Source organism: Chaetodon auriga, chromosome 16, assembly GCF_051107435.1.
Source record: "Chaetodon auriga isolate fChaAug3 chromosome 16, fChaAug3.hap1, whole genome shotgun sequence".
NCBI classification, from domain to species: Eukaryota; Metazoa; Chordata; class Actinopteri; order Chaetodontiformes; family Chaetodontidae; genus Chaetodon; species Chaetodon auriga.
The window spans coordinates 6637909-6652007 of record NC_135089.1 but is presented as its reverse complement, the minus strand read 5'-3'; the positions used below and the strand labels follow the sequence as shown (position 1 = coordinate 6652007).

The window sequence follows — 14099 nt, the reverse complement described above, 5'->3', positions numbered from 1 at the left end:
ACCAAGTGGCTTTACCACCCTTCATAATGTCCATATTTAGTCCTGCCCCTGGCCGGCGGCAGTGATTTGTTCATTCCTTAAACATTGCTTAGCGCAGACAGGACTGTCAAGCACAGAAATAAGAAAGCCGCCGTCTTTACAAGCTGTTCTCTAAAATCCAAAGCTTTTGTTTTGCTCATGCAGTAGTCGTCAGTGTGGTGAAGCTGTTAGGCTGTAAACAGTCCACCATGGCCCGCTCCAGCCGCTGCCACCACTACTACTGTAACTCCACCATGTTCGTTTCCATGCAGCTCTGACCTGCCAGCCGGTTACGTAAAGTGTTTTCATATGAAACACATTTTGGTGAAGTCAGTGGAATGTCCAGTCAGAGCTCCAAATTAAATCTTGTGTCATCTGGGAAGTCTACAAATCTGCAAAAACAATTCTTCTTCTTCTGAAATGACGTACAGGCCGCGCCGAGCCAGAGGCAGCGCTCTAATGTGTCAGGCATCCTCGCTTAGATATTCTGAACGCCGTGAGGAGACTTGGAGGAAGAAAGTGTTTTTCATCCAGTGTGATTTGTGTGTTTGACTCACTGGTAATGTCATTACTTCAGTTCTAAAAAAAAAACAAAACAAAACTGCATGGTCAGTATCAGATTTTTACTCATAATTTGAGAGCATTTGCAGGAAAAAGGAGCTCTCCTTACCACAGGGGGCCTCTTTGTGCCAGATCAGATTTCTGAGTTCAGCAGTCTGAGTCAGAAAGGGGCAAGATTAGTGACTCAGTGTTACTTCCTGTAATCTAAAACGGCCTGTAGGAGCCTGGACCCCACAGCGTGCTGATCTAACGAAAAGCCCGAGCAGCCTGCCACACAGGGGCCGCTGTTTTTGTTTTGCTGGCCTCGATGGGAGTATTTCAGGTCATCTGTGGACCCTGTTGGCGGATGGGCAGGAAGTGGGTGCTGCTGCGGCCCTGATGGAGCAGCTGACTGATGGAGGTTATCAGCGGCGGGGTTTTGTTTCTCTTTGTCGACGACTGGTTCTTTCTCCTGACAACATTGTTTCTGCTCCAGATTTTCTGCCTCATCTCGTTTAACTTTATCTCATCTCTAATCTGCTGTAATCTCATCTCTAATCTAACGTAGTGGAATATAATCTCACTCATCTCACCTCTAATCTAATGCAATCTAGTCTCATCCCATCTCATCTAATGCAATAATCTCTAATTTAATCTGATCTCATTTCATCTTTAACATAATGTAATATCATCCTTTTTGTTTATATTCATCTCTAAACTAATCTAATCGAATGGAATCTAATCTAGTCACTATCTTTAATCTAATGTAATATCATTATGTTTCTTATTCACCTGTAATCCAATCTAATCTAATCTAATCCCATTTTCTTTATCTAAACTCATTTCCAATCTCATTTGATCAAGTTTAATCTCTGCTTTAATGGAGTCTAATCTCACTATCATCTAATCCCATTTCATGCAGTCTGTAGTCTAATCTATTACAATCCAATCTCATCCCAAATCAACTCTACTGTAATCCCATTGATCCCATCTCATCTCATCTATTATTAATAGTATATTATTTAGTATTAAAACCTCCATTGCAAGTAAAATGCCTGCATTTAAAATCTTACTTCAGTCAAAGTACATGAACAGCAACATCAACATATACTTAAAGGGCCCAAAGTAGAAGTACTAAAGATACATGTAGTGAAGTAAAAAGTACTATATTTGCTGCTACAGTGTAGAGGAGTAGAAATATACAGTATTGAGTAAATGTACTTAGTTTTGAACCATCAGTGAATCTAGTGTAATCTGTAATCTGTAATCCAGCTCTTTCCATCCCGTCTGGGTGGAGCTGTTTCATTTTATGAAGCTGATTTGCTTTTTATCCCAAACACGCGACAGACGGAAGAATCCAAGTCCACGTGGGATTCAGAGGAAAAGCTCCGTGTGTTGAGTCACTATCCGTAAACCATGACAGTATCCTTCATCTGCGCCAGTCTGCGGCTCTGGCACCGGGCCCAGGTGAGAGACGTGAATTCTCAGGAGTTTAGTCAGTTTTGCTGGAAGCTGGTCTTTGATTTGTGAGCTCCAGTCAGCGTTCACTGCTTCTCTCTAACGTCAGTGAGAGTAAAGCCTCCTGACGTTAGAGGCGCATCTGCTTAACTTTGGCCTGATCAGTCACACCACCCAACTCTAACTCCACATTTAACATTTATTGACTCATCACCAACTAGTCACATTTTATCTAAAGGTCAAAATGACATCAAGCATCTGAGGCAATGTTTGAGTGTCTCTGTTTCCTCACTAAACACAGCGCCGTTAAACAGAAGCCACCGTGGAACCAGTATGATTCAGTAATGAAGCCGCTTTTGGCCCAGAATGGGAAATTAAAGCGCCTGAACTCTTAAACCACGAGTCCCACAGTGACAGAGTTCAGGCTGATGTTTGTCTGTGCATCACATCTGGCAAACGGACCCCTGCAGTGTGCGATGATGGACTGTTTCTGTCAATTGACACTTTTTAAAAGGTGTTTTTCAGATATTTTATCTGCACAAACCCTCTGATATCAACAAATGAGCTGCAGAGCCAGCACTAACTGATCATGGATGTGGCTCCTCGTAAAATAACCCAGATTCCATGTGTAATTTCATTATTCCTGCCACACAGACTCCAGATCCAGATGTTTACCCCTCCCGTGCATGTGCTGAGAGGACGCTTTGTGATCTAAACGTTCAAATGTGCAAATTCCACGCACAGTATTAGTGCTCGTCCTGCAAGAGACTTGTGGGTGTTTGACGGGATAAATTTAGTCTTTGAGAATTTGCTCTAAGCCGTGTTGATCCAGTCTGAGAAAGTGTGTTTTCCTCCTCTTTTTTAGCCTTGTTTGAACTGCATAGCCCACAGTGTTTAGAGCATAAACAGTTTTTAACAGGCACCATCTGAAGCGACCTCCTAGTCGAATCCTTCTTAAGTGACATAAATGAACAGGGGAGCCCTGATGAGCGCAGGCCTTCAGAGGCTCCTGACTGAACCCATTTACGTTCAGCGCTTAATTACGCAGAGCAACCTGTGACACCGCTGGCAGGCGCAGTTCAAACGAGAGAAAAACCCTGTGACTGCTGCTACTACGCCACATACTTTCCTCAGGAATGGAATGCTGCTGCTGCTGCTGCTCCCAAGTCAGATGGAGGGAGGAGGTCGCTGTTTTCTCTCTGTTTATGCACATTTTTTGAAAACCTTGTAGTGAGGACTTGACCATAAAAGAGTCTGCATACAGGAGGAGGAGGGGTGGGTGGGGGTCAGCGGACTGGGAGAGCAGCACGTTTCGGGACCCCCATTTTGGATCTTGAAGTGAGTTTTCCTTGAGTGCTCTTGGCTAATATTGGCAGCATGCGCTGACTTTGTGCAGATTAGTTTTGTAAAGTAAGCAAAAGCCGCCGCCAGCGGTATCTATCTTCTATTTATGGCCTTCCCCCCGCCGCCCCCCTCCCCCCCTTCCCAGACTGACGTCAGCAGAAAGTTATTTTCATGAATGGAGGGGGCGGTCACGAGGAATCGGTGACGTGAGTGCTTGCGGAAGCAGAGCGTGGAATGTTGGTACATTGTTGTTGTTTTGTAGTTAATTTCGTACGAGGATTCGCCGCTGCCCGCCCGCCGGACGCTGTTTACCGACTCTGTCAACGCTCTTCTTCGGCTGTGTCGGAAACCTACTCGGCTCGATTCTACGCATTCCGGTCCGCAGATATCCGCGTCCGCAGAGGTGAGGTGGTGCGTTTTATTTATTTATTTCTTCACTTTTTTGGGGGGGAAAGCTGTTTTGACATTCCGTCTCGAGACCGCTCCGGTTGTGGCGGGGACACGCGGGCGCACGCAGGCCACGCGCGGCCGTCATGTCGGAGGGGTTTTGGTCCTGGTTCTGAAAGCTGGTGTTGACTTTGTAGGCTGTTTCAGACACGTGTTGTGTTGGAGTAACATAACACAATGCTGAAAAGTGGCTTCGCAGGCTCGTCTATAGGAAGTGGAGGGAAATAAGAACAAATAATGACTTAGAGTGACTTCTCATTTTGTTTCTGCTTTCTTTATTTTCTCTATTTTTTTTTGTCATATTTCAGCCTGGTGACTGTTAAAAATGTTTAAAGCTAAGTGGATTAATTAATCTTTTTTTAAATGCTAATAATTTTACATAACGACAACAGAAAAAAACGCTTCCCTTAAGAAATACGGATATAAATCATATTTTCCCGAAGTACATTAAAGTTAATGTTATAATGTTGCTTTATGTTGTCAAAGTTCGTGTTACAATTAAAAAAAGAAGTCCATTATTATGAGTTATTATAAGGCACATATGGTGATTTCTGTTAGTCGTTTATTCATAGGCGACTTTCTGTCACTCGAGTGAGCTTTCTGGGGAAATGGAAGCGAAATCAACTGTTTGAACGAATCCAATGAAACATTCTCACATCCCCTTTAATTTTGGCCCTCCAACGCGGGATTTATTAAAAGCTGCCGTAACGCAGAAATAACCAGCCTTACTTTTGACATCGGAAACAACACGTGGTGCGCATTTTCGACATGTGGGACAAAGGGCACGACGTGAAGTGAGACCACCGGGGCTGACTGGCCCCCACAGGAGAAACAAACAGTCACCGAGCAGCAGGAGGAGCGCATATTTCCACAAACCATAAATCACCCTGGAAGAAGAAAAGGCTTTGACTTATCTGTCCGATTAGCTATCACCTGTGGTGGAGATAAATCTTGACTTGGGCAAAGATGAGGAAACTGTCCTGCGTGTAGCCAACAACAGATTCATTTTATTCTAATGCCATAATAATAACAGTTAGACCAGAGACACGCTGCAGCTACGCTCTTTTAGGCTGTTTTTCCTCTGTGGAGCAGCTTGCACCTGTGACCTTTTAAGGCCTTTGTGATCAATATATGGAAAATATTTGTCTTGTTTCACCTCGGTGGGCACGCAGATTTGCGCTGAGGGGTTTTTCTTTCGTTTGTGGAGGGTGCACAGCTGTCTGCTGCTTTCACAGGGGCGGTGGGAGCGGGCGCACTCCTCTGTCATGAGGTTAACATGTGGTCCAGTCACCGAAGTGATGATGTCTTCTCTGGATGGAGAAGTATCAGCGGCTGACTCATTTCACCACCGCAGCCTGTGACAGTGACAAGGCACGTCGGGCGAAATTCCCCCAGAAAGCACAGGACCTGGTTTAATGGTCACCAGATCTGGACCGTTTCTGGTTTCGCTGGCCGGTGGCGATGGATGAAAGCTGCGCAGAATGCAAAGCGTTTTTCTGCGGCGGAGGATTGTGAAAGTAAAATAGCTGTGGTTACTGATGCGATGACTCACGTTCGCTGTGATGTGTTTTGCTCCTCTTACTGGAAAAAAGATGTCGAGTTTTGATTATTGGCTTTAGGAGCCAGTGATTTTTTTTCACCCACAGCTGAACATGCATGAGTGTATACAGGGAACAGCAGACGGATGTGTGAACAGGCTCGGGGTGCATCCGTCCAAAGTGACCCCCTGACAGTTACCCAGTGTGTCAGGCTGCCCACCCTCCCTCATTTGCATCCAGCCTTTTTTTTTCTGCCAGAATGACCAAATCTGAGCCAGCTGCTGTCACCTCATTATGGTCAGAGGTGTGGCGAGTTCACTCCTTTATTTATCCTCTTGTGGGATTGTGTTATTGGGAATTCCTTGCTGGTTCTCGATGGGGCTGACTTGCCATTTCCACTGCTGATCTTTTCCCTTCACAACTTCCCGATTCCATCCACCATGACTCAAACTGCATGTTTGCAGCAAGACAAACAAACACTGAAGCTCCATAGCTTTCAAAAGCGTATGTTTTGCTGTCTCATCACGCCTGGCCCTGAGCCAGTGTCTCAGCGAGCTGAGATCTGGACAGTATTGGGTTATGAAGTGAAGAGTCCTGCTGTGTCTGGTTTGAGGGAGATGTGATATATGCTTTTGTGGGAAACAGAATATGCTTTGTATTATTAGTTCCCAGATACTAAAAAGTGGGACAGGTATGCCTTTTTTTTTCTTTTGCATTCTTGACATTTCTTAGAATCCCAGGGTCCCCGGTGGGGAGAATATCTTCGCTCAGATATCCGGCGACCTCTCCTCCTTTTCCGCACAAACGTTCCGGTGGTTACGCCAACCATTTCCAAGGTTCTCTGTACTTTTCCTTCCTCCCCGTGAAACAACGGGATTTTCCAGGAAACGTCAGATCGGGAGGGTGTGATTCCCTGCCGCTGGTCGTCGCTTTTACCAGTAAACAGCGTGACTCACCGCTCAGCTATGCTCTCCATTTCCTTCACATAATATCCCACCAAATGTGCTGCGCTGGAGAAAGAGCAGAGCGCCGGGCGCACTGCTCTGTGGAGAAATCTCTCCACCTCCCTGAGAAAAATGCAAGAAAAGCAAGAGCTGGCTCAGAGGAGGGCATCGAGCTGTCAAGGGCAGCAACAAGTCTGCTTTGTGCTTCACCCATTCCCAAATTCTATCGAAAAGAGAAGAAAAACAAAGTCCAGACAAGCCAACTCCGCATTTGTCACTGGAGCATGAGCGCACCAGTCTTTGATATGCTGTTTATTTTAGGAGAAGCCGGGGCCCCGCAGTTACCTGCTGTAACCAAAGTGCAGCCTTGAACTTGACCAGATGTCTGCTTTTAAAAACATAAACATCAGTGAACAAATGGCACATGGGTGTATTTAACGGGCTTCGTCTCACGTACAGAGCTGTGATATCAGCGCCCTTTAGCTCAGGCGGATCTGAGCGCATGTAAAACTGAGTCTCTGCCTCTGTTTTTCAGGCGTTCTCTAAAATAGTCTTGAAAGGGTCAGCTCATCTTCAAAGCCGTGTGTACACCCAAAGAACAAAGTCGAATTTTTGGACCAGAAAACATTCTGCTTTCCACATCAAATAAGACACTGGCTCGACAAACAACCGTAGACATGAAACATGTGTGTGGAGCGTTTGTCGTGGACAGTCGGTCCAGGAGTTACTCTCATGTCATCCCTTGGCTCTAATCTGCATCGTTGTGTCATAAATCGGTGATAACATTGTTCCTGAGTAAATTTCTGGCTACCAGTCATCAGATGATCTAATTGAGGAATGAAAATTCTAATCTGCTGTGTGAGGCAGTGAAATTAAAGCTTTGGCACAGAGGAAGGCTGTGAACTCCTGACTTCCACACGTGTGCACACGGGCTGCCTTTGATTTGTTTGGGCAAGAGAAAGACGCGAGACTCTTCTGAATTCCAGACATTTTGTGAATTTTGCAGCCGTTGTTTTACAAGTGGGATTGTCTGAACCCCACCCCCATCGCTGAGTGCATCGCAGGACATATTGAGACTGAGCGCCCCCCCCCCTCCAGTCCAGATCTGCCTGCGTCGTGCATGTGAGGGTTTGCACATGTGTGTTCACTCAGGAATGTGGTTTTGTTCTTCGCCCGCCATCTGTGGCTCTTCTTTGAGGTATTTTCCCAGAGTCCTTTTCTTGCTGTTATGAAAAACCTAATACAACTTGTTTTCTTGACTATGGCGAGGAGCCATGGCTTGTTGTGAAACATGCCTGTCTCGTCTCTGTGGCAAAAATCACAAAGCGTGGATTTGGCTGTGTGATATAATGGCTGTTTTTCTTCTGAGGAAACGTTGCCATCTTGATCAGGAAAGCCTCGTCCCTCCGCGAGTTGCAAAAACATAAGCACATGCCCAAAGAATTTGAGGGAAACAACCTGGCCTCTTGGTTTAAGCTGGAGGCCTCCTGTATGAAAAAAGGGAGGCCCCAGACCACTTTTCCATGATCTTTGTAAGGAATCAACCCAGGGACCCCCCTCTGACGCAACAGCACTTAAATTAGGCTATTTAGGCCAACTTGCTGTCGAGGAACGACGTGTTTTAGTCCTTCATCTTCACTTGATGCTGCTGAAATCTCAATTATGCAATTCTGTGCGACGTGTTTTGCAGAACGAATGACCTCAGATAGCAGCAGCTGGGAGTTTATGTGCCTCTAGATTTAGCCGTTTGGTCTGTACATGTATTTTTCCTTTGTTTTTTTTCCATGTCAGGATTCTTTGAGGTTCATCTGCTGGTGACAAAAACACAAAAGCACATTCTGTAGACGGCTATTATAAGAGCAATGACGAATGTTCAGGTCCCACCAAAGCCAGAGAGTAACAAGGCTGTTTTTCACGTCCACTGCGCTATTTCTTGCAGTGTGCAGCCGTAAATCAACAGCTGCGACGTCCTGCATTAGTAATGTAGCCTTAACATGTGAAAATGTGCTAAACATCCCCAAAAGAACAGCCACACCCAGGCTATGTTCTCCCGTTGAAAGCTGCAGCGCACAGGACTGTGGAGAATATTCGCCCTCTCACTGAGCTATCACTTATCGCGTGCTCACTTAAATTGTTTAGTTGGCAGAAATTTGTGTCAGCACTGTGAGCTAAATATATCCAGCAGAGTTAAATAAGGGCATAGAGCAGCTCAGGAAAGCCCAGTGTAAGAGGATCCAACCAGCGAGACGCGGGGCTCTAAATCGATAGACTACATTGTCTCACAGCAAAAATACATCAGTGACTATAAAGGAAACTATTTCTCTGTGACACTCTATCTCCAGGAATTTTCCACATGCGTATCTACTGCCCTGTAAAGTTCAGCATAACTCTAAATGTTATGCTGATGTGAGGGTCTGTTTTAATGTGTGCTGAGGAGGCAGAGTGGACTGACTGTGTCCCTGTAGACCCAGAGACGTCAGATCAGAGGACTAAAGAGTCCACACAGGACTGGACTGAAGTGAAGGGACAGGAAAAAGAGGAAGCTCACAGATGAACTGAGGACACGAGTTATCAGCACAAGTCAGTGCTTCTGGTTTCCTACTATGTGCAGGCTGTGTTGCGGTTATGAATGAGGCTTGTTTACCCTTTGGGTGACCATGTGACTCCCACTCCCACGCCCATTTGCAGGGCGTTTCCATGGTAGCAGGCGAGCATGGAAGTCAGGCTGGTCCACAGGTCCTGAAATGGAGCCTTGGGGGGATGTGAGCCTCTCACAGGACCTCAGCTCAGCGCTCTCGCTTGTTTCGGCCGTGTCTGTCAGTGTGATGAGCACAGACAGGCTTTTCTCTAAACGCAGCGGAGAGCTTGAATACGAAGCTCGACGAGGAGAGAGGGAGACTGGCTGCCTGTTTCTAATCTTGCTTGGTCTAGTGAACTACATTGTAAAGGCCCTCCTTCTGAGCAAGTAAATATAGGCCCTCCAGTGCGGGGGTTTCATGGTGTCATGCTGCCCCCTGCTGGAATCTGAGGCTCTAACATGCAAACACAAATATTGACATAGGGCAGAACTCTGGCATGTTGTTGTGATGACTGAAAGTGGATTTACAGGGAGGAGTGCCAATAGTATGACATGCACAGTATCTGTAAGGTACAGAAATATGTATTAGAGGCAGAAGTCCGCAGGTAAAAACAGCAAATGCCACAATTTAAAAATACTTCATTAATCACTACTGTATTCAAATTCCAGTTAAAAGTACAGAAGTATTATAAGCAAAAATGTATTTAAAATATCCAAAATTAAAATACTAATTCTACAGCAGTTTTATATTATGACATATTATAGTAATATAACTGATGCATGAAGCTCTAAGTAGCATTTTAATGTTGTGGCTGGTTGAAAGGGATCCGATTTAAACTACCCTCAACTTCTGGGAGGTTCATCTTTAATGCATCATATTTTAAAAACTGACGAGTAAAATCTTAATCTGTAAAGTAACAAGTAGCTAAAGATGTCAAATAAATATCGTGGTCTGAGAAGTGCAGTACAGCTGTATATAATGGAAATCGTGCTCAAACCTGCAGTGCAGAGCGTTTGTCTCCCCCTTCTGGCAGTGAGAGGAATCACACAAACACCGTTGAAAGTTACTATGCACTTTGTTGCTTTGCACCAGTGATGATGTTCGTTCACTTAATTTGAGATATTTACACTATTTCCCTTTTCCCTTTCCTTCTCAGTGAGTCTTCTGTGAGATTCTGGCCAGTTGTCTGCATGCAGGGAATGACGACTCATTTTAAGACGAGCAAAGCTTTAAAGGTAAGCGTGACACGTCTGAGAGGTGATTGGTTGGACTCTATCCAGATGTATTGCTCTTCCTCATCCACTGCTCGTGTCCCGCAGGTCAAGAGGGAGACTGGCGAGAATGCCCCGGCGCTCAGCGACGATGAGCTGGTGGCCATGTCCGTGCGGGAGCTCAACCAGCACCTGCGTGGGCTGACCAAGGAGGACGTCGTGCGGTTGAAGCAGCGGCGGCGGACCCTGAAGAACCGGGGCTACGCCGCCAGCTGCCGCATCAAACGCGTCACCCAGAAGGAGGAGCTGGAGAGACAGAAGATAGAGCTGCAGCAGGAGGTGGACAAGCTGGCCCGCGAGAATGCCAGCATGAGGCTGGAGCTGGACGCCCTGCGAGCCAAGTACGAGGCCCTGCAGTGCTTCGCCCGGACTGTGACCCGCGGGCCCCTCTCGCCGGGTAAGGTGGCCACCACCAGCGTCATCACCATCGTCAAGTCCGCCAACCACAACAACTCCAGCCCGACCCCGTTCTCAGCTCCCTCCTAGTGTTGACAGGACTGGGCTCTCCGTCTCCTGCCTGGTCCGTCCTGGTTCTGACCCAGCCTGAACCCACTCATCCTGTGCTGAGAGGACGCTCAGTAGTTAGACTGAGGGATGGAATGGGGTTGCAAGCTCTATGTGATGTTATGCTGCATTCACGACTCTGTCTCCCTCCGCCTGTCTGTCTTACACGATCTACGTTGTCTGTGCACTGTGCAAACCCCCCCTTCCCTCCCCTGACCCCCAGCACCGGCAAGGTATTGGACCTCAGTGACCCTTCCTCCGTGACTGATAGCAGAGATTTGCTTTTACTCCAGTGTGAAACGTATTTGCCTTGCTGTGGCAGCACTGGCCTAGGACAGCTCGTACGCTTCACCAGAGATTTAAGATTCAAAGCCTATGCCAAATCACATTGTATCTACATAGAAGGGTCTCAATGCAAATTGAGCCTTTGAAGCTGTTGCCTTAAAAGGATCCGCGAGCGATCAATACAAATTATTATGTACCACATGTAGTTTAACACAAAGGATTTATCGTTCCAGCTTTGAGGTTACCAGTGGTCTCCAACCAGTTGCCTTTAAGTGCCAGCCAAACACAACAACAGATGTTTTCGCTGATTACTTCCTCTTCTCTTTTGGAGCGTGATAAGCAGTGACATCACCTGTTGTAGTGTTTGGTTGGAGTGAAAACCTGCCAACACGTGGCTCTCTGTGGCCCCTTTGGAGAGCACTGCATTATGCAGTTTGAGACCTGACAAATGTTTAGCTGAAGGGCTCTGCTTGTTTATAGTTCTGTCTTGGTTATGCAAAGTTTTTACTTGGTGGTCGGTCACACCAAACAGCTGTTTTAGTATTTAGGAGGTGATACTAGAGAGGAGCAGTCAGGACACTCCAGTAAAGGCTTCCACACACGTGCTGATGGTGAGTCTAATGTGGCACTTCTGAAGCATCATTTTTCATTTGAAAATCAAACCATTAGGCCAGAATTTGTATGCAAGCCCTTGCTGGACGATATTGACTCGCGCTGTAAAATATTATCAAAGATGGCAGCGTGTGCCTTTTTCCCCCTTCTATTGGCGATTCATCCATGGAAGGCCTGACACGTGCTCGTGTTTGGTTGAGAAATTATTGAATTTGTCAGTGGGGCTGAAAAATGTTGTGCAGCCATGTTGCTGGAGACATTGGAGGGTGCTGTGCAGGTGCTGCAAGTGACTCTGTTTGTATCTTTGTGGCCCTTTTGACTCGAGAAATTACTCAGATAATGCTTCTAATAATTTGAAATGCGAAAGAAGTGAATACTCGTTTTCTGCAGATGGGAAATGCTGTTCATTTAAAAAGGTAGATTAGGGGACAGTAAAATGTAAAATTGGAAAGTGATTAAGGAGCATTTTGGGCCGGATTTGTTTGGACTCGACATTGCCCTTTGTCTCTCATTATACAGCACTTAAAGGAGACTGTTTAGACACAGTATAAAAGAAAATCATTCACAGGGCAACTGCTTCCTAGAATAGGAAAAGATGACAGGAACTGTTCTTGCGTTTCTTTAGTTACTTGGGCTTAATTGCGTGATGACATGTGGTGTGACCACCTCCTGCACGGGCCTGACGTAACGAAGGATGGTGTACTCTCTGATACGTATGCCGCAGCACTGATTGGTTGTGCCTCTTTCTTATATATGCCACTCTTTGGTAGGTAATCCATATTGGATATAGTGATAATGAGAGAGGTCCTTACAAGTGAGATGCAATTCAACTTACTTCCTGTATATTACAGATTACCGAAATGACGAAGCTCCCACTGCCTCCGTTGTCACTTTACATTGAGAACTCCGTCCAAACAGAAATCATTCCTACTGCTGGGTCACGAGAAGTGCTGCTGCTGGTGTTGGTAACTCTGAAACAGTAGCTCTTTACCTTGCTTTTGACACACTCTTCTGCAAGAGAACTCCTGACGCCCATCTCTAGAAACAGCGGTGTCATGACAAGTAAATGCAGTTAAATCCTCCTGTTGTACATTTTGAGATATTTAAATATGAAATTCACTTGAAATCAAGCCGTTCTTACCGAGGATCCATTCCTAATTTGGAGTGAAGTCGATAGAGATTGCTCATGTCAGGATTTTCTCTTGGCTAAGAGGACATGACTGTTCTTCCCCTGTTCCATAGCTGCAAAGAACAGTATGGGGAACTTTGCTGCTGTACAACCTGCTGTGATTTTTAAGCAGGGGCATTGCTGTGTTCTTACTCTCATTTTGTATTTTCACTTGGTTTCTATGTTGATACATCCTATGTCCTCTTTCTGATACTTAGTTTTATATGCATATACAGTATATAAATATATATAAATATATATTACATATTTTTCTATATTTATGTCTTTGCTATCCTGGGAGTGGTGTGATTATGTAATCGATCTTTAAAGTCTAATTATGTTGATGCTGACCCTTTTCTGAAAAAGTTGTATTCACATTTACAATGAGACAACTATTCTCATAACTTAAGTCTTCTTTGTCAGTATTTATACCCCATGAATTAGTTCTTCTCAGCATATTCACTGTCGGTCAAATTCACAAATTGGACAGACCGTGACTCGGGTTACACACAGGCTGCAGCTAATTATCGCTAACAGTCAAGAATGAACTGTTTAAAAACAGTGAAATGACATCCTGACTACAGGTTCACATCATTAGTAAAGACTCATGTTTACTTCATAACTTGTAAATCTGCTCTAGCATTTGAACGACACAACAGGCACAAATTAAAAAATAACTAGGTGAGAGGCTGGAAGTCAAACCATCTATGCAAAAGACAACTAATTCGACATAATGTCTGCACCATTATGTTTGTGCCAATCACTTACTTTAACACAGAAATCAATGATCTGAAATATTCAAAACAATTGCACATAATTCAGCACAACAGCCCACTGATCTGATCTGATGTGATCAGACTCAAAGCTGCCTGATATTGACTACATGTTTGGTTCTCAGTTGGGCTGTTTTGGGCTCCATTAGTTTAAGAATAAATATTTCATTTAAAATAAATCAAAAACTTGCTCCTGCGTCGAAGGATTAACCAACACCTGAACCTGCTCAGTTGTTCTGAACACAGATTGACCTGATCTATCTTTCTAAAGATGCCAATTGATGCACAAGTTTTTGTAACCTCTAGGAAAATAACTGCGACACTGCTAAAGACCGCTCACCCAGACCTCTTTTGCTTAAGGTCTGTTTAAGTCCAGATTAAGTCAGAGGAATGGAAATGTTTACAGAAGTCATGTTTCAGAGCATTATCTTACATAGTATTTGAAGCCTTTTCTGACGTTACAGTGACCTCTTGTGGTCAAGTTTCAAAACAAAATGCTGTAAAACGAGGCATTGTTTGATTTTAGCACTTATTACTGTATTTGGATACGAGGTGGATGCTTTTTGGCTTCACACCTGAAGAATAATACTCTACTAAAAATGTAAAAGTCTGTGTTTC

The 14099-nt window shown here is 44.9% G+C and overlaps 1 protein-coding gene across 2 annotated transcripts; it reads left to right on the top strand.

Moving 5' to 3' along the window:
* The first annotated feature begins 3613 nt into the window (after nt 1–3613).
* Nucleotides 3614–13172, top strand: mafk (v-maf avian musculoaponeurotic fibrosarcoma oncogene homolog K). 2 transcript variants are annotated; one of them, XM_076752525.1, is made up of 3 exons: nt 3614–3763; nt 10025–10103; nt 10188–13172. In XM_076752525.1, the coding sequence occupies exons 2-3, from the start codon at nt 10059–10061 to the stop codon at nt 10623–10625; spliced, it is 483 nt and encodes a 160-aa protein (XP_076608640.1). In that variant the 5' UTR covers nt 3614–3763; nt 10025–10058; the 3' UTR covers nt 10626–13172. The 2 variants fall into 2 exon arrangements, with proteins under 2 accessions (XP_076608640.1, XP_076608641.1); XM_076752526.1 differs by having other exon boundaries at nt 3614–3768.
* The last annotated feature ends 927 nt before the right edge of the window (nt 13173–14099 follow it).

Excerpts from the sequence above, each read along its gene's own strand:
- mafk (XM_076752525.1), top strand. The coding sequence starts at position 10,059 with ATGCAGGGAATGACGACTCATTTTAAGACGAGCAAAGCTTTAAAG. Across the intron at positions 10,104-10,187 it reads AGACGAGCAAAGCTTTAAAG|GTCAAGAGGGAGACTGGCGA; the intron begins GTAAGCGTGACA and ends CGTGTCCCGCAG.